The 25,099-nt window shown below is 52.1% G+C and overlaps 2 protein-coding genes across 4 annotated transcripts in view; both read right to left on the bottom strand.

Moving 5' to 3' along the window:
- The window catches only part of NAT10 (N-acetyltransferase 10), a 34,843-nt gene extending 16,547 nt beyond the window's left edge, over positions 1-18,296 (bottom strand). For both annotated transcript variants that reach the window (XM_069091391.1, XM_069091392.1), the window contains exons 1-18: positions 18,096-18,296; positions 17,214-17,335; positions 15,936-16,027; positions 15,177-15,348; positions 13,056-13,178; positions 11,252-11,313; positions 9,779-9,893; positions 9,583-9,690; positions 8,586-8,719; positions 6,396-6,489; positions 5,842-5,940; positions 4,656-4,792; positions 4,331-4,455; positions 3,767-4,014; positions 2,712-2,828; positions 2,366-2,467; positions 1,889-1,963; positions 1,351-1,467 (exon numbers count right to left, since the gene is read on the bottom strand). In XM_069091391.1, the coding sequence (XP_068947492.1) occupies positions 1,351-1,467; positions 1,889-1,963; positions 2,366-2,467; positions 2,712-2,828; positions 3,767-4,014; positions 4,331-4,455; positions 4,656-4,792; positions 5,842-5,940; positions 6,396-6,489; positions 8,586-8,719; positions 9,583-9,690; positions 9,779-9,893; positions 11,252-11,313; positions 13,056-13,178; positions 15,177-15,348; positions 15,936-16,027; positions 17,214-17,321 (2,028 nt within the window). In that variant the 5' untranslated portion in view covers positions 17,322-17,335; positions 18,096-18,296. The remainder of the gene's footprint in view (positions 1-1,350; positions 1,468-1,888; positions 1,964-2,365; positions 2,468-2,711; positions 2,829-3,766; positions 4,015-4,330; positions 4,456-4,655; positions 4,793-5,841; positions 5,941-6,395; positions 6,490-8,585; positions 8,720-9,582; positions 9,691-9,778; positions 9,894-11,251; positions 11,314-13,055; positions 13,179-15,176; positions 15,349-15,935; positions 16,028-17,213; positions 17,336-18,095) is intronic.
- A 2,684-nt stretch (positions 18,297-20,980) lies between these two features.
- Positions 20,981-25,099, bottom strand: part of CAPRIN1 (cell cycle associated protein 1) — a 47,851-nt gene continuing 43,732 nt past the window's right edge. For both annotated transcript variants that reach the window (XM_069091390.1, XM_069091389.1), the window contains one exon: positions 20,981-22,213. In XM_069091390.1, the coding sequence (XP_068947491.1) occupies positions 22,149-22,213 (65 nt within the window). In that variant the 3' untranslated portion in view covers positions 20,981-22,148. The remainder of the gene's footprint in view (positions 22,214-25,099) is intronic.

Genomic DNA, 25,099 nt, shown 5'->3' with positions numbered 1-25,099 from the left:
AACACATGTACTCCCTACAGGACAGTGTGACAGGGAAGGAGGCCCAGCCCTGGTGTCAGAGGGCCAGGGTTCAAAACCTGCCACTGCCTCTTACCACCTGTGTCACCCTGAACAAATCACAGTAAAGCTCCCTGCTCCCCAGTCCTCCTCATCCTAAGGGGTCAGCCTATAGAGGCCCCAGGGCCCCTTGCAGCTTCATCAGTCACCAGCACACTGCTGTGAAATTTTATTCAAGTGTGTACGTGTGTGCTAGGGAAGGAAAGATCTCTGAACATCTGCTGGGAAGCATCTTGAGCTGAAAGAAAATATGTTAATCTGTTTTTTTAAGTAGCTCTGGAACCAGGAGACCTGTCTTGGGCCCAAATGACCCTGGGCTAGTCCCTCATATGCCAAGTCTCCAGCCACAGCTTCTTCCTTTCTAAGATGCAGGGCCAACAAGATGACACCCCCCCCCCCCCACAACCAGGTCCCTCCCAGCTCCTCCTCAAGCACTCTGGAAGGGGGGGGCCTGCTATAACTACTTCAGCTACATTTTTGGGGGGGAGGAGGGAGAAGTGCAAACCACGCAATACAACCAGAGTGGGGATGGCTAAACAAACCAGTGCATGCCAATGAGATGGAATATAAGTGCACTGTAAGACCCAAGGAATACGGAGACCTCAGAGAAGCATCGGAACACTTGGATGATCTGATGCAGAAAGACACCAGGTAAACCATATATGTAAATATCTATGTATGTGTGTATGGAGATAAGGAGACGTAAATATGTAGATGTACCATCTATCTCTCTACACACATGACATCTTAAGTAGTTATACTTTTCTATTTATGCAAAGAACGGAAGGCCCTGAGCTTTGTGCACTTAGAATGACCAAGCTCAGCCCAGAAGAATTAAGACTCTGGCCATTTCCTCCAGCACAGATGCAGGAGATCACAGCTGGGGACTGCTGCATCATATACTGGCAGACATGGCTAGTGTTTTGGGCAGTTTTCTGAATTTTCATAAAAAATTCTCTTAAAAAAAATCTTAACTACAAGGAGGACTCGTGAGTAAGGGAAGAGGGGAGGACATGTGGACATGAGTCTGGTAGGAAAACAAAAGGCATTAACTAAATGAAGGTGGACAGCCTTCCGTGCAAACGGGGCATGAATGTAAGCATTCAGGGAGGGTGGAGGCCCTTCAAAGGGGAGGTACAGGACTGTACCGTGTCAGGACTGTCGACAGAGGAGTGCGGATATTACTGAACATGAATGAAAGTGACAATGAGGGCGCACACCACCATACTGCAGTAATGTTCCCAAGTCAATGCTGCTGCCCAGCTCCTCAGGAGCACCGCCCAAGCCACTCACCTCGCTGCTCACGGTGCTGATCTCCTGTGATTTCTGGATGACTTTCTCCTCCAAGCAGGGGAACTGGCCCTCATAGTACATCTGAAGCAGACGAAGGGCCCGGCTGCCATAGCCCATCTTTATGGCAAAGAAGAGCAGACAGGAGGATGAGATAGTGCCCATGGGACCCCGTCCTGTCCTATAGCAGGCTGGCACTAAGGAAACCCCTCCCTGGGCTCCCAGAACCACTCGAGGCTGCTAGTCTGCCTCGAGACCAGGCCAAAGGCAACTGGAGGACAAGCAGTCTCACTCTGCGTCCCGTTCCCTGTTCTGAAATGCCAACACAAAGCCCCTAGTCATGGGACCAACGCTAGCTGGAGGTCAGTGGGACAGGAGACTCAACAGTGGGAACCTTCCAGGGACACGAGGCTGGTACTGAGCATTTGTTTTCCTACGGTGGGTGTCAGTGGTAGGGGTGACCCAAGGACCCCCGGGGTCACAGGCACGTAGCTACAGCCCAAGAAGGGAGCGTGTGCTGATGGACCCGAGGATACGTTACCCCTTGGTAGTCTGGGTGCACGGCAATGCGGACGATCCTTCCACCAGAGAGACTGCCAAAGTCAGGGTCTTGGAACTGTGCGGGGGACATAAGGCAGAGCTAAGGGGGAAGCTTACAGTGACACAATAACCTAGCAGCATTCAGGAGCTCCTTCAGCATTCGTGAGAAAGGCAGGGGATCACCTGTGACCCCAGAGGCCTGAAGCGTCTTCTTGGCACAGGTGGGGGGCTATCGGGGCAGGAGAAGGAAGGCATCTTTAGTCACCAGTCAATGTCATGATTCGTCTTCCTGGACCAGGCTTATTTGTTATAAGGAGATTTCTCCCCAGGTGGGAGAGGGCTTCGAGTCATTGGTGACAGTGACAAAAAAACAACAAAACTGTGGGTTTTCAAAACTACACCAAAAACCTCTTCTCTGTTGCTAACTAGACCCAAGGAGACAATCGCTCAGCACTGAGCCAATAAAAAAGCACGTTACCTGCTCAGAGACGGTCCAGGGAATCAGATCTCCATATGCCTTCTTCCCTCGAGACAAGCTGTTCAGGACAGACTGACGAGAAATCTCCCCCTCGAGGCAGACCTGACCAGGCAGGGGTGGGTCAGTGCCATCCTGCAGGGCCTCCCCCAGTGCCCGTGCCCTCAGCCGCTTCTGGGGAAGCTTGGGACTGGACACTCAAAGTTCCTACCTTGGATTGGAGAGCACCCCCCTCAGCCATCCCAACACACAAGCTCTCTCGAGTCTCTCTGGACCCAAAAGGCTCCTGATTCACCCCTACACAAGAAGCCCAAGTGACTCCATGAACCATGGGTTGGGCATTTTATACCTGGACCACAGCTAGAACTTCTGGCAAGGAATTCTGAGTAGGAGGGACCGGAGGCAGGAGACAGAAGAGATGGTGAGCTGGGGCGTCGGAGAGCATCTGAAGGTCATTGGGAGAGTTCTGTGGGGGGAAGGGGAGGGTCAGAAATGCTCATGAGACTCACTTCCCAGCTAGTGAGGGGCTGCAGGAACAGCTCAGGAAGGATGTGCTAGAGGCACAGGGAGGATCTGAACCCAGCTCCCCTGACCCCAGAGCCAGCACTTGTCTGACACCCACTCCCCAACCACCAAGAATCAGGGAGCATTCTGAAGCTTGTCCACAAAAGCACCTGCTGGAACATTGCAAAGGGAAGAACTCTTCTCAGCTGCTCCAGGGGCACTCGGTCCCACATAAGGATTAAAAACCTACCCCAGAGCAGACTGGGGACAAAGCTTCTGCCTCGGGGCACTTAGTGGCCTAGAACTGACCCTCTCCTGCCACCTGGGCCCATCACCACCACAATGCCCGAGACCTTATCTCTTCCCTGGAATCTGTGCATGGTTCAGGCCTGGAAGGCTCAGCGGATCCACTTCAGAGGCCCCTAAAGCCTCAGACTCCCAGCTCCATAATAAACCCAAAGAGGCAGGCCTGGCCTCATCATCATCCTCATCACCTGCTTAGTTTTCTTTAAAAATCTTTTTAAAAATTCAGACCTGTGACTTTGCTTGGAGAGGAACCTTCTAGGGAGGAAACTCTCCCAACCAATGCCAGCAGCGTCCTGGGCACAGAGAAGCTAAGTGACTTCCCTGAGGGGTCAGGGAACCAGCCTCCTCCAGAAGTGCTTATAAACATTCAGAGAATTTCAGGCTGGGAGGGGACTTTACGAATCCCCTAGCCTGAGCCTTTCATTCTGTGGGTGCAGGCATGGCAGCCCAGTGACTCTCCCGTGGCCCACGGCTCCCTGTGAGCCCTCCCTATAGAGTCTGATCCCCCAGAAAAGTGCCCACATCCCATCTGTTAAAGGCAACAAGCATGTGGCAAGGGAGCTAGGCAGTGCCCAGGCCGGTGCCGGACGTCACCTTGTAGTGAGAGGCCACGTAGAGCGCCATCAGCCTCTGCAGAAAGGCTTCAGAGGCCTTGTGGTAACAGAAGAGGGTGTCTCGGTTCACGTAGTAGAGTTCACAGGCCTCAGGGAGAGGGCAGCCCGAGACGATCCTGGTGATGTTGAGGCAGTCGAGACAGAGCAGGCCGTTGAGCCACTTTTCCACGGGGTCCCCAGGCGCATAGCGGATGGATTCCTGTAGGGAAACTTCATGCAGCGTCCGAGCTGCCCCCAAGAGGGAAAACGAGAGTTACAAGCACTCCCCCGAGACAAGATGCCCGCTCCACTCTGCCCTCATCCCACAGGGACCAGCCACAGGCACTACCATGGGGGAGGGGGGGGGAAGGGGGGCTTCTCCAAGCCAGGCAGCATGTCAGCCATTAGCCCCTGAGGTTCAGGGGTCAGCCCCTGAGGCTCAGGGGTGCATAGGGTCCTGGCACCCCTGTGCCCTCCCAGCCACCGGGCCCCCCACGTTCCCTACTGGCCCAGACCATGGGGGACCCAGCAACCTCAGAAGACAGGTACCCCCTGGGTACGGCACCTGAGGCCAGGCGGGCCGTGGTGGTGGCCTTGTTCTCTGCCGTGGTGCTCAGCTGGCTCTGCGCACTCTGCTGCCGCAGCTGCTGAATTAACTTGAGGGACAGCGAGCGGCCAGTGCCCTCATATCTAGAGCAGAGATGGCAGACACAGCATAAAGAGCGGGCCCTGACCACACAGACACACAGAGACACACAGATACAGAGAGAAACACAGACACAGCCCCCCCCCAGGGGGAGAGAACCTGTTTCCTCAGGCCCACCCCACCCCAACAGTGGACATGTACACCACCCGCTCCCAGCCCCTGGCAGCCCACCCCCCATTCCTACCCATTGATGGTTGAAGCCATGAAGACGAGGTAGGGTCCGAGCAGGTTTTTCACCAAGGGCAGAGGGATGGCGGCAGCTTCGTCAATCACGACAAGCTCAGCCTGCCCCAGTTTCACTGCATCTCCAGGGTGAATATACTGTGAAGGGGACAGAGAAAAGGAGATGTGACCCAGGGGAGGTAAAGGCTGCTGAGTGGCACCCCCACACCACTGATCCCCCCCATGCCTCCCTCCTTTCTCCTCTGTCCCCTCACTCCTACTCCCTTCTCTGTCCCCTCCTTTATTCCTGTTCTGCAGCCATGTGACCAGGTCTACTGATGGTCATGGTGGAGAGCAAAAATCATCAATCCACCTCCTAACCCTGATCAGTATGACAGCAAGTTTCTGCATTTCTTTTCTTTCCCACAGTCATGGGCAAGAAAGAAAAGACCAAGAAGACAAAGAAACAGGGTCTCAGAGGAAAAAACTTACTCTCCTCACTATGTAAATTCCAGGTGGAAAAAAAATACTACTATAAAAAAGGACATTTTTTGCCAACTCATCTAAAGAGAAAAAAGGAAAGCCCAGGCCCAAATCCTCTGGGTGCTCATTCCCTCTGGTCTGCATGAGTATCTTGCTGACCACTGCTCATGGCAGCTCACGGGGCAAGGACAACGCCCAGACAGGCCAGTGCAGGCTGCGGTCCTGCCCAGAGGCACCCAGCCACGAGGGGCCTCTACCCTGACTTAGCAGAGGGCAAACATCCAGGTGGCAGGAGCTCCCCAGGATTTATAGGGCTTTGGGAAAAAGTTGTTTAAAATGGAAAAGAAGGGGGTATTTGTTGGAAACACATGTTTTCCAAAGGCTTCCCAGGCGATGTTACTAAGCCAGTTACAGACAGGCCATCTCAGACCCTGATGTCAGTCCAACAGAGGAACAAAGAGCCTATTTACTTTAAGCCGGTCAGGATCTCACAGCCCCAATAATTCAATTTAAAAGTGCGACAAGACCACAGCTTTTCAAGATGACTAAGGCACGCTTGTTAAATGTAAACATTTTCCCTTGAAGGAGGCCAAAAATCTGGAAGAGGTTTATCTTAAAACAACGCTCTCTGACATGTGCTCAGTTACTCGGGGAGCATGTGATGCCAGGAGACACCACAGGAGCGGTACGGAGGAAGCTGGGCACGGAGCTGGCCAGAGCGTTACCTGGATGGTCTGCCGGTGCTCACGGAACACGTTCACCCGGATCACCGCCTTGTTAAACTCGGGATTCAGCGACTGGATGATCTCATAGTCTAAATGCTCCTGAAACACAGTCAGAGGGAGAGTGAAGGCAACAGACAGCAGGCAAGAAACATGCACAGGAAGGGAGACTACGACCAGCCCCACCCTCAAACACGCTCCCCATGGGCTGGGTTCAAGACTCATCTCTGAGGCCTCCTGGCTGTGGGACCCTAGGCAAGTCATTTCATAGCTGCCTGCCTGTTTCCTCTTCTGTCAAATGGGGACCATACTAACATCTACCTCCCAGGGTTGTTTGTAAGGGTCAAATGAGACAATGAAAGGATTGCCTTAAACAGCCTCATGTAAACATTACCTACTATTAACAATGACAAGGACTGGGCAGAAAAGGCCCCAGTCTGCATTGGCAAGGGGCACTGCACCGTAAGGAGCTCAGGCTCCAGACCCACCCCCACCAAGATCAAAGGTAAAGGCAGTGCCTCCAGCACTCCTGTCCATGCCTCCCCGCGGTTACTCACCTGGTACTGAAGGGCATCGAAGCCTTTAAAGATGAACTCAAACAGGGTGTGCAAGTTATCTGGGCTGGGGGATGTGACAAAGATGTTGGAGTATCTAGAGACAAGAGAAAGGGCTGGTTGGTTGTTTCTTAAACAAAAGCTTCTCCCCCACCCCTGCCCTGCACAGAAGGGATGACAAATGGTCCCCTGATGGGCCTGAGATGGGCCTGGTGAAGCAAAGGCCTCCAGGCATGGGTGAAGGGCAGAGGGGGACAGCGTCCGCCCCTCCCACGACTCCCATCAGGCAGGACGTCTAGCAGAAGTGGATGCATTCCGTGACCAGATCTTGTCCCATAGCCCCGCGGGACGTGGCAGAACAACAATCCCCACTGTACAGAGAAGGAAGCTGAGGCCCAGAAGGGGCACAGAGTCACAGGACGGGAAGGGCCGACTGGCCGGCTTGTCCAACCTCTAGCGGACCACGAACCCCAGCTAGAGGAGCCACGATGACCCGCGGTCATCCAGCCTGGTCTGAAAACTTCTAGGGGAGACAGAGGAAGGGGCTGGCTTTCAATCTGCAATAAGGAAGGGAATACTCAGTCAAGCAACCAACATTTATCCAGTGCCCAGAGTGTTCCAGGCCGGACAGCACAGTGGCCAGAGAGCCAGGCCTGCAGTCAGAACTCCTGGGGTCAAGGCCCACCTCAGACACTCAGGAGCTGTGTGACCCCAGGCAAGGAACCTTGGCTCAACCAGTGCCTCTGTGTCCTCATCTGTAAAATGGGGGGCGGCTTCTGGGGAAATGACATGTGCCCATAAGTAAGGAGCAGACAAGGATAAGGCACCAGTGTCACTCATCGGGGGCAGAGGAGGTGTCCAACCAAGCCCTAGGAGGAGAGGAGGGAGGACACGGGGGCTCAGGCAGAGGCATGAAGGGAGCAGTGACCGTCAGTCCCTCTGACGACCCCGGCACTTTAAAGATGGAGAGCGAGAAGGGGAGCTGAGGCTCAGAAGGGGAGAACTGATGGCCGCTGGATCCCCTATTCTGTGCCCAGTGTCCCACAGCCAACAAGGGGCAGGGCTGGGACTCCATCTGCAGCCCAGCCTTTCTCCCCCACATTCTGCACTGGCATTGACACAGTAACTCTATGGAGATTTCCTGGTGTTCCTCTCTAGTGCAGTCCCCTCTGGGGAGGTGATAAAGACCCCCCACACTGTCCCCCGTCCTCACATCTCTGACCACACCTGGCCCCCACTTTCCCAGCTGTGCTGGGACCCGTGTCTAGGACCTGTGTCTAGGACCCGTGAGACCTATGGTCAGAGCTGAGTCCTGAGGCCAAAGGCATAAGGTCAGTCTCCTGACAAGAGACCAGAAGGACGAGGTTCCTCCAGGAAGGGTCTGCCCTGCTCACCCTCTCACAGTCAGCACTGGTCAAGTGGGAGATGAGAAACAGAGGCCAATGAATATGAGTGAACATTAATGCCAAAGGAAATGGCAAATATGAAGAATACAGGGCCACAGTCCAAGGGAAGGAAGTAGAACCAAGAGATCATGGGCAAAGATATGAGGCTGGAACAGGTTCAGAGTTCTGACCACGGCAGTAGCCACTCACAACCACAAAGGAGAGACAGGTGGGGTACTATGGGTGCTGAACGAGGCATACACTGTGAGACGGGAGCAACGAGATGATTTGTTTTTCCTTTCACAAGAGGGGGCACAAGGAGTTACTGGGATGAGATGGCAATGACAGAAACACTGAGGAGTCACAATCCCCGGCGTGCTGGGAGCAGGATGCCCACCTGAAGCCTGTGCCACACTGAGGGTCTCGGGGACCAGCAGCTTTTCTGGCTGCATGGGACAGCTCATTACCCTTCTGGCCGGGGCTCATGTGCCCTGGAATGCCAGCAGAGCTCTCCAGCCTCCTCCATCTCTGTCACGGTCGCTCACACTTACAGCCGGCATCAGCCCCATTTCTTTATTTTTCCTTTTTGGAGGGCGATTGGAGTTCAGTGACTTGCCCAAGTTCACACGGCTAGTAAGTGTTAAGTGTCTGAGGCTGGACTGGAGCTCCGATCCTCCTGAATCCAGGGCCGGTGCTCTGTTCACTGCACCCCCTTGCCGCCCCGAGCATCGGCCCCATTTCACAGATGAACAAACGGCAGGGGAGGCCACACCGCAGCCCCACGACTGAAGTCATTCTCCCCACTCACCCAAAGGCCACTGCTCCGGCAATGGCCAATCCAAGGGCGGCCGACTTCCCCCGGCCTCGGGCAGCTGTGAGTGCCACTGTGCTCCTCAGGGTCTTCTCTGAGATGCCCTCGATGAACTTCAGGACGGCCTTGGCCTATGGAGCAGGAAACCGGCCGGTGGATGAACAGAGAACACGACTTACACCCCGAGCCCGGGGCCTGGGCCTGGGGGACCTTCCTGCCCACCCCAGAAAAGGAGAAGCAGGGACAGAGAGAGCAGACAGCTCAGTCTGGAAACCGGGCCTTCGACGGGGCTCAAAGGCAAAGCAGATCACTAATAACGATCAAATAGAATGCCTACTATGTGCCGGCCCTGGGCTAAGCACTGAGGACACAAAGAGGAAAAAGCCCGGCCCGGTCCCTGCCCTCATGGAGCTGCCAGTCTGACGACGGCAGCATTCACAGCGCTAACGCTGGCAAAGCCCTTCACAGACATCTGATCCTCAGACAAGGCTGGAGGCGTGAGCTATTAATGGCACCATTTCACAGGTGAAGAAACTCAGGCAGACTGAAGACAAGTGACTTGCCCAGGGACACATGACTAGCAAGTATCTGAGGCTGGATTTGAACTCGGGTCTCCCTGGTCCAGATGACAGCTCCATGAACCATGCGGTTACAAAGCAGCCTGGGTCCTGGGTACTGGCCTGAGTCACACACCCCCCAAGGCAGGCAGGGGACACCCAGCCGGACCCAGGGTCACACCTCCACCAGGACCCAGGCTCAGTTCTGAGCCCAGGCTCTTCCTGTCTCACACAGACCTGGGTGTGAATCCTACCAGCCGAGGGGCCGTGGCCACGTCAAGGAACCCCCTGGGTCTTAGTTCTTCCCTCAGGGCCCCAGGAAACCCAAGACAGTGCCCACAGACCATGTGAAGCCGGAGCTGTGGAAAGGGAGCCACTGGGCAGTCAGGGGCCTTGGCCTCCCTCGCCCAGGCCCCGGAGGCCTCACAGGGCCTTACCTGGTCCAGCGTCTTGCAGCAGTCCACCAACACACCTACGGGCTGCGTGTCCTGCAGGCTTTCCTTCAGCTCCTTCAGCTCCAGGTCTGAAGGAGAAAGGTCATCATCCTGCCAGGGAGAGGGGAGAGAGAGGCTGGTGACGCATGCTGACGCCACACCACTCTGGCCGCAGAGGCCCCCGGCGCCCCCCGCTCACCTGTGTCTTTGGAGGCAGGGCCTGAATGTTGGCCACATGGCTGGAGATGGGCAGGATGTTGAGCTGGTCATCGATAACAATGCAGTTCTTACAGGAGGCCAAGGACAGGATGAACCTGGCCAGGTAGGACAAGGAAGTGGCTCAGCCCCCCAGCCAGGCTCACTTCCCTGGCCTCCACGCCCTCCCAAGCACAGAGGAAGCTGGACTGAGAGGACGCCAAGTCCTGAGGGGACGCTGGAGCTGGGCTGGCTCCAGGCCCGGCTCTGCCACTGACCACACAACTTAATTCCCCTCCTCTGTCTGCCTCGAGACAACAGCCAGCAGTTCTACAAGGCTCCAAGATTGATAAAGTGCTTTACCAACATCATCTCGCTCAGCCCTCACAACAACCCCAGGAGGTAAAGGCCATCACCATCCCCATTCTACAGATGAAGAAATGAGGGCAGGCAGACAAGAGGTGACTTTCCCAGGGTCACACAGCTACTCATGTCTGGAGGGGGTCTCCCTGACTCTCAGCACTCTAGCCACTGTTCCCCGTAGCTCCCACAATGGGGAACGTGTGTCTGTTTACTACACGAGGGTGTGTGGGTCTCAATGAGATCACGCACACAGCTCTGGTCACTTTAAACTGCCTGTCGGGCATCTCAGGATCCCAGGGCACGGAGGGGGCTAGGGCCGTTCACACAGTCACACAGGCTCTGTGTGGGACTCGAGCCCAGATCTTCCTGCCGGGCTACAAGGCCCCGACGTTTCTGACTTCCACATTCCTGTGCTCACATCTCGCCTCATGGGAGGCTCCCTGCTGGCCTTGCCTTTTAGGACCAAGGCGTGGTCATCCAGCATGTGAGCTGCCCATTTCACCTGTGTATCTAACAAGGGTATCATGGGTGCTTTCCCCCAAGCCACCGATAAGAGACTGTTCAGTGGTGACCAAGCTATGCTACATCACAGAATGTGAATGCTAGAGGGAACCAGAGATGAGCTGCAGCCAGGGCCACACAGCCCAGAGGTAGACTCCCTGAGCTGCCCATCTCCCTTGGCACACACAGGCTAACTGTCCATCTACCTGTCTGTCCTCCAGGCATGAAATGCTCTCCCTTGGCCTTGGTCTCTTGGCATTCCCAGCTCCTCCTAGTTCCTGGCTAAACTCCTCCCTTGTTATATTTAATATGGAGGCATCTTTGTACAGTGAGGGGAAAAAAAGATGAATATAACTGCAGAGGTTCTGGGTTTGAATCCTGATGCACCATTCTCTACTTGAGTCCAGGTCTCCTGACTCCTACAGCCAGACCCCTTCCCCTGGCTACACTGCCCCCATCAATATGGTAACATTGTATCGTTATCTTTTTAAAAGACCATCCTGGATTTCCACTGTGTCTTTCCTCAAAGGAGGCCAAAGCTTCTGGATGGATCCAAGACCCCAGCACCCCTCATCCCCACAAGTCTGCCGAGCAACGTGGCCCAAAGTCTCACCTCTCATTAAACCGTCCCACCACATCTTGATGCGCCTCTGTCCGGTAGCGGGAATGCACATCCTGGAAGGACAAGGAGACGTCTGTCAGCAGGTAAGGAGGAGCTTCCAGGATCACATGGCTCTGATCTCTCCCCTTCTCTGTGTTCTCACTGCCACCAGCCCTCAACCCCTCTGGCCTGGGAGGGTGGACAGCCCTCCCCTCCTCCCTCCAGCCTGGGCCACGGCAGGCAGCCCTCCCCTCCCCTCCTCCAGCCCGGGCCCCGGCAGGCAGCCCTCTCCTCCAGCCCGGGCCACGGCAGGCAGCCCTCCCCTCCCCTCCTCCAGCCCGGGCCACGGCAGGCAGCCCTCCCCTCCCCTTCTCCCTCCATGCGTCCCGCAGACTACAGCTCAATCTATGGCCCTTGTGCAGAGCTGGACAACAGCATCACGTCCCCCCCCTTCTCCTCAAACACCCTCAGTGGCTCCACGCTCTGCCCTGGCATTCGGGGTCCTCTGCGTTCTAGGAAGATTCTATCTTTCCTCTCCTTATCTTCTCTCATCCCAACACATTCTGGGCTTTCCCAGCACATGCATTTGCCCGCACAAGCCCCTATGGCCAGGATGCCATCCCTCTCCAACAGGGGTCTAGCTGCAATGCTGACTCCTCCAGAATGGTCCCTAAAGCCCGGGAGGTCAGGGATGGCCTTCTCCTTGCCAGCTCACACAGGGCTTTGCTGGGTTATTCCCTAGTATGCAGGGCATGGAATAAATGACATGTATTCTCTCTCTGTGTGTCAACATCCACTCTCCCCACTGGGCTGAGGGACGGGGCTTGCCTCCAAGCTGACTGCTGCAGCCCTTCACCAGGCTGTGTGCCCAGCATGCTGGCTAAACTGAACTGGCAGAGGGAAGGAAGACCCTGCCTGCGAAGCATCTACTCAATCACTCAACCACCAGGGACTGATAAAGGGCCTGAAACTCCAGCCAGATGCAGCAGGGCAGGCTCGAGGGGCCTGAGGTTTTGTGGGAAGACCCCTGGCAACTGGGGGTGGAGGGAGGTGAGGAGACAGGTCGGTGCACCACGTATGAGGAACAGCAACAAAGCTAATGCAGCTGGACAGTGCAGGGGGTGAAGAAATCTGCAAATGTCTGCAGGGGCAGACTGAAGCCAGGCTGTGAGGGAGGAGTTTTTCTCTGATCCTCAAGGTAATAGGGAGCCATGGGGGCTTGCTGAGCAGGGGAGGGACATGGTCAGAACTGGGCTCTTAGAGTGGCCCTGGAATGGGTCAGAGGGGACAAAAGCTGGTAGGTGACTGGCAGTGTGGGCTAAGGGAGAGCAAGGGATCAGAAACGGGTGAGGGCCGGAGGGAGGCTGGTTCTTGGCAGAGGATACAGAGAGGTCTGTTCTGAAGATGCTGGATGTGAAACGCCCCTGAAGCATCCACCTCAAAACATCTGACAGACAGGAGCTGACAGAGGAAGCTCGGAGAGCTTGGGGCCAGTGACTGCAGGCAAGACTGCTGAGGTCATAGGACGAGGGAGTCTGGACAGGCCTGGGGACACCCCTGTGACAGGGAGATGGAGCCGAGGTGGCCAGACAGGCTAGAGGAGAGTCTGGACCAAGCTGCCTGGCAGAGCTCCCACCACCCAGGGCCTCATCCACCCCTCGTAAAAGATGGAGGCATCAGGGCTGATCATGGTACAAGTGCCTGAGCAGAGGGAGGGCCTCCTGGGCCTGCGGCACCTGCCAGCAACAGCCCCACACAGGGCTCCCCACCCCCTCAGAGCGAGGACCACAAGGCCTGCGCCAAGCCCGGGGCTCACCATGGTCATGGTGTACAGCTGTTTGAGGGAATTCATGGTCCGCAGGAGGATCACGATGATCCCGCCCCCCTCCACGGTTTCCACCGTCCGCGCCAGCAGGTTTGGGGTCAGGGCTTCAAAATCCTAGGAGGATCAGACACAAACCCCGTCAGGCCCCAGGGCAGCCTAAGCACGGAGCCCCCTCTGACCACAGCTGGGACAGTGGACTGTCCACCTGTCACGGGGCCTGGCCCTGCCAGCCCAGCCTGTGAGAACCCAGGGCCATCTCAGTGCCCCAGAGAGGGAAGGGAATGCCATCCTGCACACTCGATTTGCCTTGGGTTAGGACACGCACAAGGATGCCGCCAATAGCTGGGGCTGACAATCTCTGGGGCGTGCCAGTAGAGACCCCCCCCTCCACATGGGGATGAAGCCTCTCATCAGGACTTACTACAACAGGGGATACTGATCCCCCACCCTCCCAAGGAGGGAGAGAGGAAAATACTACGTTAAACTTGCAAGCTAGGGGGCTCAGTGTAGAGCCAGAGGCTCAGACATTCACTGGCTCTGGGACCCTGGGCAAGCCACATAATCTGCTTGTCTCAGCTCCTTCAACTGTGAAATGGGAGGTAAGAACAGCATCTGTCTCCCAGCGTCATTGCGAAGATAAAGTGAGATGGAGGTAAAACCCTCTCAAACCCTCCAGGGCTACCCAAGTCTGGCTCTCTCTCTGCACACGTATCTACGCAGACGTAGGCCTATGTTACATGTCACATACACGTATAGATGTAATTCCACCTTCACGCTCACTCGTATAAGCATACTTCTTATAGCTGCTCATCATTTCACCTGTGTCCGACTCTGCATGACCCCATTTGGGATTTTCTTGGCAAAGACACTAGATTGCATAGGTTCCCAAAGTGGGCAATACAGCCCCCTGAAGGGCCCTGGACCGAAGTGGGGAGGGGGATCAGGAGTACCCTCGGGTGCAATTGGGGGGCACTGGATAAAAGTAAGGGGGCAGTGGAAGCATAAGGAAAAAAAGAGAAAAAAATTTGAAAAACCGTTTGTACATGCTTCATCTGTCTTGTAACAGAGTGAAAGTCATAGTGATTATATTATTTTCCAAACACACAAAATGCAAGTTATAACCAGTCAGTGGTCAAGTCTGCTGACAGTTCTTAACAAGCAAGAGTTGGCAAGCGAGCTGTGACGCAGTGTCAGGAAGTCCAGCACGCATCAGCAGGAATATGTGTGTAATGACTTGTTTACGATATGATGCCATACAGTTACATGATGCAATACTGCATCACCAAAATTTCAATGTAAGAAAAACCCAAAAATCTACAGTAAGTTATTAAATTTAAGATTCCATTTTTTATAAATTCATATTTGGGGGGGGGGGCTGCCAGGTGGCTCAGCGAGTAAGAGCACCAACCCCAGAGTGGGGAGACCTGGGATCGAATCCAGGCTCAGGCACTTAGCACCACACCCAGAAATAACTAGCCGTGTAACCTTGAGCAAGTTACTTAACCCCGATTGCTTAAAAAAAATTCACATTTTTTTTTCAAATGATATAAATTAAAAAAAAAAAATACTGAAGGGTCAAAGAAAGATTTCCAGGACACTGCATAATTTTTTTTTTTTGGAAAAGGGGGTAACAGGCCAAATAAGTTTGGGAACCTCTGCCAGTGTGGTTGCCATTTCCTTCTCCATTTCATTTCACAGATGAGGAACTGAGGCAAATAAGGTTAAATGACTTGCCTAAGGTCACACAGCTAATAAGTGTCTGAGGCTGGATTTGAACTCAGGTCTTCCTGACTCCAGGCCCCATGGCACCATCTAGCTGCCCCACATGTATATATGTGTGTGTACATATATATATGTTTCTTTCACTATTGTGTGTCATTACTTTGTCGTATACATGACAATAAACATGTATTACATACACTATGCATATCATTATACATGCTTTGCAGATTGAGGCTCCTGCCGCTACCCTTTGCACAATCACTCCAGGACAGGAGGGCCTGTGTTCTGGGCTGTGACTCTGCATCTGCATGGGGACAGGCTGGGCCCCTCCCCTTGAGCCCAGGGGAGGTCCTCAGCGCAGACCCTGTCTCTGGTGGGCTGGGCCATTACCTGCAGGACGCACATGCCAAAGGTGTTGCCTAGGATCTTGTGGGTCTCGCTGTAGTAGCAGTAGCGGATGTTGGTGGCCGCGACAAAGAGCTCGAAGGGGTCGTCCTGCTTGATGTTCAGCATGCCACTCTTTATCTTTTTCTGTAACTGCCTCATCCTCTTCTTGCGGTGACTGCAAAGAGCAGGTGACCTCTGTGGGGCATGCAGGGGGCGTCACAGCCCCCGACCTGAGGCTCTCAACGGCCCCCATTTTAGAGAAGAAACAGGTTTGGGAGTGAGGGTTAACCTTAACTCAGATATCTGCCATACCTGTTACCCTGGGCCAGTCACTTTACCTCTGCTTGCCTCAGTTTCCTCAACTGTAAAGTGGGGATAATAACAGCACCTGTCTCCCAAGGGTTGTGGTGAGCTGTGATGTGTGAAGCGCTGGGTAAACCTTAAAGCACCCAATAAGCCCCAGCTACTGTTGTTCTAACAGTGAGGAGTGGGGAACCTGCAGCCTTGAGGCCACATGTGGTCCTCTAGGTCTTCGGGTGCGGCCCTCGGACTGAGTTTTACAGAACAAACCCTTTTATTAAGGGGATTTGTTCTGTGAAGTCTGGATTCAGTCAGAGGACCACATGGCCCGAGGCCTCAGGTTCTCTAATCTGGAGGTCAGACACCTGGAAAAGTGGGAGGGACTGCACCAGGCCATCTAGGGCCCCAGGCCTGTGAAATGATTACAGGGATTAAAGGAAAGAAGCAAGAGGTCAAGCTTACCTGCTGAAACCTAGCTCCTTTTTATAACACCACAGAACAGACGGCCTGGCCCTCACAGCTGCTTTAGACAGCATGTGGTGGAGAATGACCACCTGCCAAAAGGAGAAGGCTCGGCGTTAGTTAGTTTGGGTAACAAGGAACAAAGACTACCTACATAACAGAGAGGAAACAAGCATCCCCCCCTGAAATCCAGAAGAAGCAACAGCCAATCACCGCATGGCCCGATTCAGCCCCTACTACATGCCACTGCAAGGCACTGCACTGGCCAGCAGGACAAAGAGGCAGAAGCTGGTCCTGCCCCAAAGGCCTCACAGTCTTGTGATGCCCAATCAGAGCAGCGCACGTTAAGGATGGTGTCTATAAGTGTTAGTGGGAAGCTGATACTGAACATTCTCCCTCCTCACCTTCTTCCAAGACTCTGCTTAGTTGTCACCTTCTACAAGGAACCTTGCCTCATTCCACCCCCCTCAACACTACGCTCCCCCTCCCTAAAGCATCTCGTGTCTACATCTCCCCCACAGAAGGTCCCAGAGGGCAGAGACTCATCCTTTCTGCCTCCCAGGTGCCTGGCACACAGCAGGCCCTGAATAAACAGCTGATAGATCAGATCTTATGGCTTAATGCCCTATTGGGAGGGAAGGCTTCCACCAAGCCACTGTGATGCGGTCAGGAGTCTGAATGGGCCCCAAAGCTGCCACCCACCCCACACGCTTTCTGCCACAGGGCAAAGTCATCCTTGAGCCTGGTCATTCTGTGCTTCCATCTTCCCAAGAAGTTCACAGAACCCAAGGTCAGGCTGGGATAAAGACCAGGTGAACCCGTGTTATGTACGTTCAGTGCTAACCCGAGCCAGCCTTGGGGTCCTCCGGATAAAGATCTCTGAGGGCCCTTCCAGCTCTAAATACTGTAAGCCTGAGAGAACCAACAGGAACCGGGGTCTACAGCTAAAGAGCTGCAGAAAAAGAACTAGAAAGTATGGCCCCAAAGTCAGGTTCCTGGGGCAGAAAGCCATCCTGCCAAGCAGAAATCTGCCATCACAGCCAAGAAGAGCTTGTCTAGGATTCTGCAGGAGGAGGAGGGAGAGGAGGGAAAGGGGAGGGGAGGAGGAGGAGGAGGAGGGAGAGGTAGGAGAGGAGGGGGACGAGGGGGAGGGGGGAGGGGGAGGGGGAAGAGGAAGGAGGGGAAGAGGGAGAGAAGAGAAAGGAGGGGAGGAGGGGGAGAAGAAGAGAGGAAGGGGAAGACGCCAACATTCTTAGCTCCCGGCGCCCCGGGGCTCACCTGGTCCTTGCCCCGGTCCCCCACCAGCACAAAGAGGGACCGCTGGCGCTGAGCCACGCCGTTCTCGATGAGCACCCGGAGGCGATTGTCCACCTTCTTCCGCTGCATGGTGAAGGAGGGCCCTGCGGGGAACGAGCCGGGGGCACTGAGTGGGGAGCCGCTGGGGGGCGCAGGCCAGAGCTCCCCCCAGAACAAAGCCCGGCCCAGCTGCAGCAAGCCCGGGAGTCCGGCATCTGCTTCCCGTCGGAAAACTGACAGGGTCTCTGCAGGTGGGGAAAATGAGTCAGGGGGCGGGGCTGGCACAGAGAAGCGGGCCGAGCTTCCCAGAGGTCCGGGTTGGACACACTGGGAAGAGCGTGGGGGACCGGCACACACGGTCACCAGCGTGTTACCCACACGCGTGTCTACAAAGACTTCGGGGAGCAAGAGATGCCAAGAAAAAGTGCCGCCAGCCCGGCCCAGCCACGTCACTGCTGGGGGGAGGGGCAGCTGAGGAGGGGACCCCCCCCCATCTCTGGGATCCAGGAGAGATCAATACAGAGGGGGGGGGGGGGGAAGGTGAGTGAGGTGGACCGGCCCCGGCTCCCCTCCCCCTCACGGAGCAGGGGGCTGCGGCAGGAAGGACGGTCCGCCTCCCTTATTTTAAAGGCGAGGAAACTGAGGCACGGGGGCAGGAAGGGAGTCATGGCTCTAAAGCTGAGAGACCCGGGAGGGCGCTTTCCAGGATCGGCCCTCCCGGCTCATCCCGCGAACCGTCCGGTGCCTCTTCCGGCAACCTGGGCTCTCAGCGCAGGGCCGGGTCTCGCCCCCCGCCCCTCCGGCTCCACCATGGGGAGGCGCCCCGCGGCCCACCGGACCCCACGCTTCCCCAGACCCTGTTACCTCTCGGGCGAGCACAACCTAGCCCTGGGAACGCCGCTTGCGGCCAACGAACCGGAAGCACGTGGAGCGGGCCACGCGTGCGCAGGCGCCACAAGAAAGAAGCCCCTCCCCCCTCAGCCCCAGGTAAAGACAAGCGCGGAGGCGGCCTAGAGCGGCGGCGCGCAGACCAAGCCTCTTCCTATGCCCCCGTGAGCAGGCGCGCGCAAGCGTCCTCGAAAGGACTCTCGCGGGACGATGGGGACCTAGCAGCGTCGCGTCGCCCTCCACTGACGACATGGACGCCTCCAATAGAGGTGGGGCTCCGACGAGAATTCCTCCTCACTGAGCCTGCGCAGATCCCGTTGCCGGCTATGCTTTTTCCAGTCCGGCTTCCGAACTTTCAATTCTCTTTCTGCTGCTCCTTCTCACACTTAAAGCCCTCCACCGGATTTCCGGCCTTCCTTCCCAGTATTGCTCTCTGCCCAAGCGGGGTCCGTGGGCTTTCCGCCTCCCCTCCCCCCGTCCTTTGCACTCCCGATCCCCGGGGTCCCGTCCTAGGAGGAAGCCGCTGCCATGTGGGGGTCCCGCAAGGGAGAAGCGGGGGGACGGCTTCACCTCAGTCCGTGCGGGCGCCGCCGGCGCCCGGCTGGTTTCTAACAACCACCGCATTCTTCACGGACAGACGCTTCCCTTGGGGAGGACGCTCCCCAAGGGGCTCCCGACCCCTCTTGCGGCAGCGGCCCAGACCACGGCACGGAGCCGGTGCTGGGCCGCGCTTGTCTCCCTCGCACGGGCCCCGATGCAGGTGTCCTGCTTATCAGGCTCTTCACATTGGCGGAGCCGGCTGTGCGCGCGGCCCCCGAGTGAGCTTTCGGGGCCCAACCCACCCCCCACCGAGTGAACCCGGCCCGCCGGCCTCCGTCCAGAGCCCTGCCCCACTCATCCCTCGTCTCCCCTTCTCAGAAGGCTTCCAGTGGCATTTCCTCTGGATTCTGGTAACGAGCTCCAGAGACTCGCCTTCCAAACATCCATCACCTGGTTAAGGGCAAGTCTCTTAGCAACACGGCACTAAGCACCACAGGGACGGAAAACGAGCTCCTGAGGATTACCTCCGCGGTTCTGAGGACACCACCACAAGTCACTATACTTGGATTCTCCATATTCTTTTAAGGAAACAACACAATCAGGATCCCAGGAAAAAAAAACCTAGTCCTGATCAAGGCCGGTCAATGTTTTGCAGTCGAGCTAACTAACCCAAGTGCTCCACATTACACATCTACAGCCTAGACCAAATCCTGATTCACTAAGAAACTAGTGACCTGTGACAGACATCCCCGTGCTGTAAAACTTCAGCTCCCCAAGATGTTCTTGCATTGTTGGTGAATGGGCTACAGCTGCCGAGGGCAGGCCCCGGTGGGAGCATGCTGACTCCAGTTCTCTGCACAGATGGGGCAATGTGACCACAATATGCAAAAAATTAAAACCAACTCCCACTACTAGACGACTTTTCCAATTATAAATATGCAAACTATGCTTCCAGAATGATCTTAAGTTGTCGGGTTCAGGGGGCCTTAAAGCCATTTTCTGACAAAACTCCCCCGATGAGCAGAGGCCTTTCCTGTTGGATAGAATCTGCCGGACCTCCTAATTGGTTTAGCCTTCAAAATTGGGTTCCCACCATGCCTCGATAAGGTGTCTATGTATAACAATGCTTCGTAAAAACAGCATTGCTGTAAATTTACCCTTTTAATGAATGAGGCTTAAAAATCTCTAATATGAATTGGTACGTGAAAGAAAAAAAATTTTTAGGTGCGAAAGGTGCCCCCCCCCTCCTTCCACCAACCTAAAAAGAAAAGCTGTCACATGTGCCTTCTCTTCTAACTCATCAACTTGGGTTCTGGATCCCTGGGGGAAGATAGAAAGCACTACATCATGTTAAATGCCCTGAATCCTATTAAAAAACAAACCCTGTAAATGCACCTTCTATAATGCAGCAAGTTTTCCACAGGAATGATGTTAGGTATCATGTTACTCATGAACTGCCTAATAAAATCCAGTATATTTATCAGCACTTATATATATGGTTGTGGTACATCCTTGCCAGATATTATTTAATTAGGGGAGAAAACTGGCCAAGAAGCCTTTCTTGCTTATGAAAGTAAACAGGTAACCCTTCCAATAAGATGTACCACAACCAAAAATGAGAAAAGACAGGAACTTACTTTATTTTAAAATAAACATTGAAGACACCCCCCAACCCCAGCCCCTTTACAAAACTTCTGAATGTGGAATGTTCTCAAGAGTCCTTCGATAGCCTATCATTTTAGTAGATTACAAGGTCAGCAAAAGTCCAGTTTTCTAACAATGAGTGTATATAATGGTTTCAAAAATTAAAGTAACTGAAAACCTACTTGTCAAATTACTGAGCTGAAGGCTGAAAAAATTTTTAAATCCAGTTTCTGGACTACAAGTATTATAACTTAGCAGCCTCTGCTTAATACATGGGATTAAGTTAACATGAAGCCAAAGTGGGATGCAACAGCAAGCAGCAGAGAAGTCCACAGGCACGTCGAAGTACAGCTAGCACTCCAACTGTGCATAGGAGATCCACCAACATGGCATGAGAAAGGCTAAGTCATTACTGCACTGGGCCTCTCCAGGAAACCTGGGGGATTCCTCATGTAATGGAAGAGATCACTATTGTGGGCAAGACCAATGCCTTGAGGAAGAAAGAATTGAACTCCATTAATGTGGATTATTCAAGAGAAAGCAGTAAATGCAGGTACACAACGAAAGCTGTAGGAAAACCTCAGTGGAATAGAAGATAAATTTCAAAGAGACAATGAACAACTATGTGATCTCAGCCATGTATGTCAGCTGCTCAACACCAGTGTTCCAGGATACAATTTTTATAAACACGTTTTATTTGTTTTAATTATACCATTAGAACTGAAACTGCTGGCTGTCATTTCCCTTAAAAGGGGAAATCGATCCAAACACATACTGGTGCTTTTCAAAAGATAGCAATTAAAAGGGCGGCAGCGGCAGGCATTTGATATCTTTTTCTTTTAAAAACCTTCAGGCTGCAGAAAGAGACATGTGACCAAAAGTGTTATGATTATCCATTAGAGATTTCCATCAGTACCTGTACCAATTATTTAGATGACAATACAGCAAGGTCAAGTATTAGTGACAGACAATGTGCATGTCATAAGGAATGATAAATATATAGTACCAATCCTTACAAAAGTCATTGCTATCAAAGAAACTGTTAAATGTGTTCCAAAAGGTATCTAAATACTTCACATTAAATACAGAAGCGGCCATCCAGATTACATCCCATATTTGTTGCAGATTTTTTTAAAGTGCCAATCAAAGCCTAATTTTGCATTTTGGCTTTGTCTTGTACAATATCAGCTGTTACAAAGCAATTTATGTGTATATATTTTTAACCACAGTAGTTTGGCCTGGTGATGAATAGTGCTGTATCAAAAATAGTCAGCCTTATTTGTGTAATTAGGGACCCATGCATCTTTTAGTAGGCATCTAAAACGTTCATTGCTCCAATTTAAACCAGAAAAAGCTGTGAAATGCAGTCGCTCTGCCAAACCACACTCCACTCTTTCCATCTTCCTTTCATGGGAAATATTTTAGTTTTTGTCAATTACTATCAAAACAACTTTAGGGCTGTTTGATGATTTTATCCAATGTCAAAAACGAGTCAATCTTGCTTTTTCCAAGCCACTTCAATCAAATAACCATGGAGATCTGATCACCCCGAAAAGTGTGTGTGTTTTGCTTTGCTCCTAAGCAAGGGTGAGGAATCTGAGTATCATGTGCAAGGCTCAAGATGACGGCTTAAGACAGAACATGCAGAGTAAAGATCGTTTCCTTCCATATCCAGGTAACATAAAGCTGACAACTCTAGTCCTGTCTTTTATGGGGTGAAAACAGTCCCTTTACCAATGAGTTTCCTGAAAGGGAGAACAAATAGATAACAACTCTTCTGGTAACATGTCATGGGACACTGGCCAGTGTGTTTTTGGCGTTTTAAACATAATCCTGTGAACCAGTTTAATTCACTTGCTGAGTGTTCATTGGCGGCATCCCTCGGTTGGGTCTCGGGGGCCCTCCACGACCTGTACAACAAAACAAAACAGGCTTTTAGGTCTTCTCTAACACACCGGTATTTCAATTTCTTCTTCAAGGCAAAATTCCAAAAGACAGACACAGGCATGAGATGCAAGGCCTAGGACTAGAAGTCTGTGCTTCAAACCCTTCTCCCTGTACTAAAGATTACTCTTTTACAGTTTGCCCCATACATGTTTACTCAAAGCTCATCAGCTCAACTGATCATTGGTATGAAGTCCATTCCACCAAAAAAAATTAAAACAAAGCAAATAAATACTTTGCAAATATGAACACCAAAAGGAAAAGATATTACCTCTTGAGAAGAAAATGCACAGCATCCACTTTAAGTAGGATTGTGTGGCTGTGCAACAGTTGCAAACCTAGCTTTTGCGCTATTACAATCAGGACCAGGATTGTTTAACTCAAGTTCTCTTTAATCTGTCTAGCTAACTAGCTCCTAGTTATTAAACACACCAAGGCAAGGAAAGAGAAAATAATCTGTTTGCAAATATAAATACCCTGTAGCATACTCACCTGCCATGGCTATCCCAGTAATTCTCAACTCATGTCTTCTTTCCAAAAGATGTTTTATAATACAACTGAACATTTTCACCAACTATCCTATTCTTTCAAACATAGCTGGCACATGTCAGTCAAACTGGACTTCGATCACCTTTCCTGCCACGAGGCTCTTGCTCTCACTCATTATGGAGTTCTCCAGACCAATCCCCCAAAGACGAAATGCAACCAAGCTCTGTTCTCAGAAACCTTCCAGGCCCACTTAAGCCCCTACCACCCAAGCTGGAAAGTGATCCTGGGACAGGGCCTTCTCATCACCTACTCATTTGTAAACTCCCTTTGGGAAGGTGTATCAGAGAAAGAAATGCAGATTTTTAAAGCAGAAGCCTAAAGTTCTAATCTTCGCTTTATCATGCAATAGTAAAGACTGATATTTATGCAAGACTTGCTAAGGTTTGCCCAGTGTTTTACAGACTCTCATTTTAAGATCATAATAATGGCAATATGTATGGTAGACATTCCTTTCATTTTAAACCTCTGTGACATTTAAGTGACTAGCCCACAATCATTAAGTTAACTAGAAAACTGATAAGACTCAGGATTCCACATCAGGTCCTCCTCGTTATAATTCGAGCTCTCTAGCTACTCCACTTGACCACTGTGCTTCTCAATAGCTGTGTTATTGTGGACAAGACATTTAGCCCCCAGGGTCTCTAAAAAAAGAAAAATTGACCCTGCATTGCCTATCCCTCACAAGGAGGATGTGAGGAAAATTATCTGTTAGCCTTAAAAGACTATGAACTTGCTTGTACTATTTTTGTAACCAGTAGATCATATGCAGTGGGTACTTGTTAAATGAAGATGACTACTATTGCCCATCAACCACCTCTCAACCAAGAGAAAGCCATCTTTGAGCATCAAAGTTCAACCTTTGTACTTACAAATGAAGGGGGGCGGGGGGGGGAGAGGACTGCCAGGGGTTAAATGGCTCACCCAAGGTCACACAAGTGGCAAGTATCACAGGTGGGATTTGAATCCAGATCCTCTGACCCTAGAACCAGTGCTTACCACTGTACCACACTGCTTCAGTTTAGTGATCAGGTGACTCCCTTCTCCAAAATTGAGAAAGGTATGTTAGGGTCTTCAAAATCAGGAGTATTAGCGAAATGGATAATCTACAAAACAAGGAACAAATTCTCCTGGCTTTCAAAAAAGGAACAAGCACCTTTCTAAAATGGCATATGAGAATCTATCCCTAAAGAGTTAGGGGTAACTATGTTTAAGATTTGTACTACAAGTAGCCATCAAAACTGAGTTCCTTTAAAAAAATACCCTAATTTTTATAGAACTAATGTATACAAAAAGGTGGTTCTGTTCAAATACATTATTCTATATCAGTGTTATTTAATGAACCTGACTGGAGAAACTAGCTACATTTATATGATCATGTACTATTAAGCAGAAAAAATGCTGTTATAAACAAAAATCAATTCTTCAATGGAACTAAAGTTTAGTAAATCCACCAAACCAGAACTCCTAATTTAGAAATGTGTTTAGGAAACAAAGCTCCACAAGATACTGATACCATTTCCACTATAAGTCAAACTGGATCTGCATTTCTCCCCAAGGAACAAGTGGCTTAGCCCCCAGCCCAAGTCCCCCAGCTGGAGCTTCCTTCACTCCTTCTTCCACCTGTGTCTGGCTGAAGTCTTACTGTCCTCAAACAGCTAATCCCTGCCAAGAATTTAAGACTGCCCTGACAATTCAAGTCTTCATCTATGCTGCAAGGTCTCTTCTTGCTGAGGGCTGTTAAAGGAGAATTACAAGTGAGAATTACAAGATGGCCAGTAAAAAAATGTAACATGCTGGGGAAAAAAAAAACCCCAACAACTATATCAATAATGCTCTTCTATACAGAACAGGCATATGTCCAATGTCCCAGAAGATGAAAAGTATTATATTGTGATAAACTCTGTCCTAGTTAGGCTGTATCTGGAATACTCTAGTGAAAGCCATAAACAAACTGAGCTTGTCCAAAGGGAGACAACAAGGATGGTGAAACATACACCATACAAAGACTGAAGGAGCTCAGCTGGAAAGGAGGAAATATGGTAGCAGTTAAGAGTCTGGTTATGGTGATAACATGGAAAAGATTTGTTCAGTGTGGTTCTCAAGGGCAGATATAGGCCCAACGGAGAGAAGATTCAAAAAGGCACATTCTGGTTCAATGAGGAAAAGCTTCCTAACAATGACAATCTCCAAAGATGACAAGTGCTCAAGTCCCCACTTGTTAAGAGATGATGGAAGAGAAAAGTTGCTTATTCCTAGGCAATTGGCTGGACTGGCCTCTGAGATCCCTTCCAAGGCTTAGAATC

Source organism: Petaurus breviceps, unplaced genomic scaffold (genome assembly GCF_028583685.1).
Source record: "Petaurus breviceps papuanus isolate PSGF00001 unplaced genomic scaffold, PetGlider_PUasm1.0 188, whole genome shotgun sequence".
In the NCBI taxonomy this organism is placed as follows: Eukaryota; Metazoa; Chordata; class Mammalia; order Diprotodontia; family Petauridae; genus Petaurus; species Petaurus breviceps.
This window is presented reverse-complemented; position numbering and strand designations above follow the sequence as displayed.